General features: G+C 28.7%; 1 protein-coding gene across 2 annotated transcripts; it reads left to right on the top strand.

Moving 5' to 3' along the window:
* The first annotated feature begins 4009 nt into the window (after positions 1-4009).
* On the top strand, positions 4010-6570 carry LOC120086614 (O-fucosyltransferase 7-like). Of its 2 annotated transcripts, none has more exons than XM_039043349.1 (7): positions 4010-4392; positions 4741-4818; positions 5031-5112; positions 5221-5288; positions 5927-6015; positions 6099-6279; positions 6357-6570. In XM_039043349.1, the coding sequence occupies exons 1-7, from the start codon at positions 4234-4236 to the stop codon at positions 6492-6494; spliced, it is 795 nt and encodes a 264-aa protein (XP_038899277.1). In that variant the 5' UTR covers positions 4010-4233; the 3' UTR covers positions 6495-6570. The 2 variants fall into 2 exon arrangements, with proteins under 2 accessions (XP_038899277.1, XP_038899276.1); XM_039043348.1 differs by having other exon boundaries at positions 4011-4392; positions 4720-4818.
* The last annotated feature ends 49 nt before the right edge of the window (positions 6571-6619 follow it).

The raw sequence follows: 6619 nt of genomic DNA, 5'->3' as shown, positions 1-6619 counted from the left end.
ATCTTACAAAATAACGATTTAAAATTTTAGAGAAACAAAAACAAATACGACAAGTCAACTTCCAAATTACGAATAACAACATAAATAATTATTAACCCGAAAACAGGAGCAAGAGACAGAATAGAAAAAAAACAAATAAATAATAATAGATTTTGTCAAAATATTCCACGTTAATGAGAAAGATCAATACCTGACCTATGAAGCACGCCAAAAGTTTTCTGTTTCCAATAACACAAACAAGTTAAGCATAAAATATTTTCTTTTTCTTTTCTTTTTTCTTTTCAAAATTTTCAAAAATAGAAAAATAAAAAAAACATTCATATAAAATAATAAAATTTTAATATTCTTTAATAGGAGTTGAATGATAGAATTCTATTAGGAGGTGCTTGGTCCCCAAATTGGATTGGGTTGGATGGATAAATAAATCTCACTCACGGTCTGGTTCACCAATTATTAAATATATTTATTAACTCGTTATTTGCGTTAACTCACATTTCTCAGCTCGTTATTCACATCAAGTTTCTTAATTACTCTTCTATAATAATTACCAACTCAACTCAATTCAATTTTGCATGTCAAATACCCCTTAGTATTTTTTTTGTTATTTCTATAAATAGTTTGACATTTTTTCTATCCGTAAAAATTTTTCCTTTCCTTTTCAAGTTGGAAAAAAGTTTATTCATTTGTTTAAGGAAGAAGACAAAATGATGTTTGCATGACTTGAAAATAGGCAAGAAATTTACATCTTTCTTTTATTGAAAATAAACTTAAATTGAAAAATGAAAACGAAAATAATAAACTAAAATTATATGTAAATGGCTAAATCATATAAATTATAATAATAATTTGATATTCATTCATCTTACTATTTTTTTTTAAAATGATATTTTAATTATTTTTTTTTAAATTCCATTGTTTTTATAGACAGCCTTTCTTCATTGAATCGGAAAGAATATATTTTTAAGAAATAGAAATGGGTTTGAGTTAATAAATAAGGCACATGTGCGTGGTTATTATGCCAGCCTTTCGTGCTGTGCCTATAAATATACGCACTTCACCCGATGTGCTACATTGAGATCCATGCTTTCGACTTTTTACCTATCAAATTTATTACAATTTCCAGTTTTTTAAAAAAAATTTATACGTACTTCATCGAATCACAAATCTCGTAATTATTAATATATTTAAATATCAATTGAGTTATGATCTTATTAGATTATATCGTCTAATAAAAATTCATACGGAGTCATCATGTTTCTAGAGTGTGAAACAAAAGTTTAAAAAAATCGAGGAAAATACTTTTTGAAAAATACCTAATACATTTCAGTAAATTGTCAAATTATAGTTTATCACATGTCAAATTATGTCTACTTCGTTTTTTGAAATATTTTGATTCAATTCATATGTGTGTGATAATAGTGGAGTGTACAAAGATGAGGGATCTTAGGATACACGCATGTATTGCTCATACTTTTTTAGTCCCTCGAGTTTGACCCTAATTTCTACTTGGCTTTTATAGTAATATTAGAACACTATACTCTCTTTGTTTATAAAAAATAATAGTTTCATAAATATTTGTGTAATGATAGTAGACTCCACATTACTTCTTAAAGCATCTTGATGTGACAAGTAATAAATGGAGGTAGAATTTTTCATAGAATTTTTTTCTAAAACACTTTTGGAACTTTTACTGTAAAGTGTAAATATTTTTAAAAATTTTCTATTTATAAGAATTTTCCTTTTAATTAAAAATGATTTCGAAAATGTGAAAAATAATTTTAACTATTTTAGAACCATTTCCATACATGCCTTAAAAGTAATTATTTTAATAGCTATTTGAAAATTTTAGTATAAAATATATTCATAAAGGAAACCTTTCAACACAAATTCACGATGCCAATTTAAATAATTTTTAGTGAAGTGTCATACTCATGTTTTTTTTTAACAAAAAAATAATAAAATGAATATACTAAAATGAAATTTTAAATTTTTTTTGAAAGAATAACATTAAAAGTTAGAGAGATTAAAAAGAAAATATAAGATTACAATTGAACTAAAATAATATTTAAACATAAGTGAGTTACTACTCTGATGACGTAATTGATATAAAATATACTACTTAGACAAATGCAACGCATCTTCCCCTTTTAACAAATGCAACGAATCCTAAAAATGAGTTACTTTGACAAGTGATGTAATTATTCGAGAAAAATTCTCTATATTATACTATTTGGAATTTAGTATAATTTTAATTGAAAAAAGTGTATTGGCTTATCAATCACTACCCATTATTTAATGAATTTGATAAATATTTTAAATCTATTAATATGATTTAGACCTCGTTTGGATGGAGGGAGAGAAAAGAATTTTTCAAAAAAAATTGTTTTTATTTAAACTTTCCTAATAAAATGATTTTAAATAAATTTTTGAAATGTTTTAAAAATTATTTTGAGTGATTATCAAATATTTTAATTTTTTTTAAAATGACTTATTTTTAAAATTAAACACTTCAAAAATTAATCTAAATACACCTACAAAATTGAGATGTAATTATCATATTTTTTTTTCCTGCAATGTAATCGAATTGTTAGAATTATTCTGATCTATCAATATAAAAATAAATTCTTAAAAATTTCCATTAGAACTAGAAGTACATTGCTTTCTAATTTCCTTTTCTGAAAAAAAAAAATCCACGTGGAAACTATTTCCCATACCTTTTGGTTTTTTTTCTTTTTTTTTTAATTTTTAAATGTAAAATTGACTCGCAAAACAAAGGTCTCGAATCCCATTTTTGTCTTTTCTCTAAATTTTAAAATGTATCGTTATTTTCTCACCGTTGGTTTCGTAATGATTTCTTAAAATACACACTATTCTAACCAAATTTCATAAACAAATTTAAGTCTACAAAAGTTAAGGCTATATTTAGTAGAATTTCGTTTTTAATTTTATGTTTTTTAAATTTATATTTATTTCCTCTTTTTATATTTTTTAATTTTCATTTCTAAAAGAAACATTGGAATTTTTCACTCAATTCTAAAAATAAAAACAAATTTTTTGAAACTACTTATTTTAATTTTTGAAACTTTACTTGATTTTTGACAATATTAATAGAGAGTTAATAACACAACTTAGAAACTGCAAAAAATATCTTTTTGGTCTAGTTTTTATTTGATCTCTAAGTTTTAAAATATTACACATTTGGTCATTAGGTTTTGAGTTTTTCAATTTAGTCCCTACATTTCAAAATGTTTTAATTTTACCTTCGAGATTTGAGTTTTATTTCAATTTGGTCCTTAGGTTTCAAGATTTTACATTTTTAATTTTAGTTTTTCAATCATTGACATCAATTCCTTTAATTAATTTAAAAATAGTCATGAAGTGAAATTTAATTTAAAGTTTAAAAGTGATAAAAAAAATAGTAAAACTTAATTAATTATAATTTTTTTAATGATTTTTAATTTATTAACATAAGTTAACACTAAAGACAGAAAATGAATATTTAGTAAATAGTCGAAATTAAAAATGTAAATCTTGAAACATAGAGACCGAATTGAAGCAAAACTCAAATGTTAAGGGTAAAATTGTAACATTTTGAAACTTAGGGACTAAAATGAAATCAAACTCAAAACTTAAAAATTAAATGTGTAATATTTTGAAACCTAAGGATTAAATAGAAACTAGGCCAAAATCTTAGATAACAAAAAGATATTTCTCCCAAAAAACTATAAATAGATGTCGAACTATATCTATAAATTTAACTTTTAGAAATATGTGGAATAAGAGAATCAAATCTCTGAGTTTGAGATTAATACTTTTGACTAATTTTTAAATTTTAACTAAGTTTTTGTAAACAAACTTAAAAGAATATAGATAAAAATATTATTTCTAAGCTTAATTTTTAAAAAAATAAAAAAGCAAAAAATAGTTATGAAATTTGGAATGAAAAAGAACTCGTGGAACCCGCTGGTGCAATTTATTTTAGTGTTATTTATTTTAATTCGTATAAATAAAATAACTTCCCTGCGAATGCTAACGAGAAAATTGTCAGAAAACCGCCCGAAACAGAGCGGCAAAAGTGAAGAGAAATAGAACCAAAAACCATCCCAAATTCAAAACCCCACCGCTTTGGCCGAGCTTTTCCTTCTGTAAAATGCTTGGCCGCCATTGTTTCAGCCACTAAGCTTCTGAGCGGGGGTCGTCTTCTCGATCGTTTCAGTTTTTAGAGATTGAGATATGCAGAAGCCGCGGCGAAGAGCGTTATTGGTCATGAGGAAGTTTCTAACATGCACTATGTGCTCAATGGCCCTAGTTGCCGTGTTATCCGTTCCCGTACAGGTCTTTCCTTCATCCAGAGACGTTCCGATCTTCTCTCGATCTTACAAACTCCCGAAGGTGATTACCGACCTTCAATTCGTTTATCGCTTGTTCTTTCTTTCCTGTTTATTCAATTTCAGCGTTTTCTGTTCTTTATTTTGTTTCTGTCGCGATCTTATTCTTTCTGTTAATTTCATCTTCCTGACTGTTTTCTGCTTATGCGTGTGGTTTATCATTACTGTTTGGACTGCTCTTCATACTGTTCACAATTCGGAATCATCGATTTCTTTACTTCAGTACTTTTTCTTGTTTTGTACTCAATGGCCAGACAGATTGTGTAGTTGAAACTTTGTTTGGACTCGTCCTTCTTTTAGCTTTCTTTAAGTTTCTTTTTCATTTCTGTAGCAACGTGAATTAAAATTTCAGAGACTGGTTCCAGAGCAAAGCTTGACACAAGAGTTTGCACCGCTTCGTTGGTCGAAAGCTCCTCGTCTTTTTCACAAGGTAAAAACTATATAGTTATGCTTTCGTTCTGACACTAAAGCGTTATTTTGTTTTATTTTCCTGTTTTTCTTGACGCTTTGTCCAATAGAGGAGAGGACTAGACGATTGCTCAACTCTTTTTGAGACCCTGCGATGGATTTAGGCATTTTACAATGCGAAGTAGTTATGTCTTTTCAATACCTCAGACCTGACAGTTGACTTGTGGCAGCCAGACCTCAGCTTTGGACGATCTTTGGAATCCTCCTTCAAATCGTGATTTCTTTCCCTGCACTGAGCCTAGTCTTAATTACTCATGTAAGACAGTTCAGATCGCTATTTGTTTCTCTTCTTAAAATAAAATACTATTGTGTGCATCTACACTAGTATGCTTGTTATTATTGTTTTATTTTGGGGATTTTTCAGCTCCTGGAAAGACGAGAGGTTACCTTCTGGTTCATACAAATGGAGGGCTTAATCAAATGCGCGCTGGGGTTTGTAATCACTTTTTTGCACCGTCTTCCTTATTCTTTTCACATGATCTGGTCCCCGTGTCTTTATGAATAAGATTTTTTTGTTCATACCAAATAAGGTCCATTTATGATGCACGAGCATGTGGTTTTGTTCATTTGATTCTAGGAGAAAATACTGATTCAATGCTTGAGATATAAGATAAACGTGTTTAGTGGTTGAAACATCATGGGAATATTTAAGTATCCGTACTTACTAATAAACATCCTAAATAAACTCATAAAAAGTTTTGTGGATCCAAAAAATAAGTTATGAATATACATTTGGAACGATTCTGGTGGGAATTTGAAAAATCCTAGTAACGAGATCAGTTTATGAGATTATAATTTATATTCTCATAAATTTTCTAAAAAGTAATGGGTATTGGTAGTACCGCATTTCTATTTTTAAGAGAGAGAGAGAGAGAGAGAGAGAGACATGCGAGTTCGTATTCAATTCATCAATAAGTTAATTCACAGATGTAGGCTTAAGCAATAGTTGTAGTTTCTGTTTTCACATCATATATATCTTAAGCATTGGTGAATGGTATCATGTGTCCGTTATTTGAAATACAGTACAAATTTTTTGAGACTCAAGGTTGTTTTCCATCCTTCAAGTGCAGATATGTGACATGGTTGCAATTGCACGTATAATTAATGCAACCCTCGTGATTCCCGAACTTGACAAACATTCATTTTGGAACGACTCTAGGTAGATAAGATTCTTTTATCTCTAGTTTGTCTTCTATTGTTGTTTATCTGAAGTTTTTCAATTCATGTTTGTTTGTTATGCAGCAACTTCTCGGATATTTTTGATGAAGATCATTTTATTAATGCTCTTTCCAATGATGTAAAAGTCATTAAGAAGCTTCCTAAGGAGTTTGCTACCATTGCAAGAGCAGTTAAGCATTTTAGAAGCTGGTCTGGCATTGATTACTACCGAGATGAGATAGCTAGCATGTGGAAAGATCATCGGGTAGTTTAATAATTTCCTGTTCACAGACCTTTTTTTCTCAACATTTACAAATGCTAATTTTCTGTTTTTTTCCACAGGTTATTCGAGCTGCAAAATCAGATTCTCGCTTAGCAAATAACTACCTTCCTGCTGACATACAGAAGTTGCGATGCCGTGCTTGTTACGAAGCCTTGCGGTTTTCACCTCAAATTGAAGCTATGGGAAAGGTTGCCTAACATGCCCAAACTTCTTTTGCCTTCTCTTTTTCTTCCCTCTAGAGGGAATTGAATTTGTCTTCTTCATTTTTTTTTTTTTTTTGTGTATATCGTCTAATAAAAAATTCATAACGGCAGTTTCATCA

Source organism: Benincasa hispida, chromosome 9, assembly GCF_009727055.1.
Source record: "Benincasa hispida cultivar B227 chromosome 9, ASM972705v1, whole genome shotgun sequence".
NCBI lineage: Eukaryota > Viridiplantae > Streptophyta > Magnoliopsida > Cucurbitales > Cucurbitaceae > Benincasa > Benincasa hispida.
Note: the sequence above shows the minus strand (reverse complement) of the source record. Positions and strands in the feature narration are given on the sequence as shown.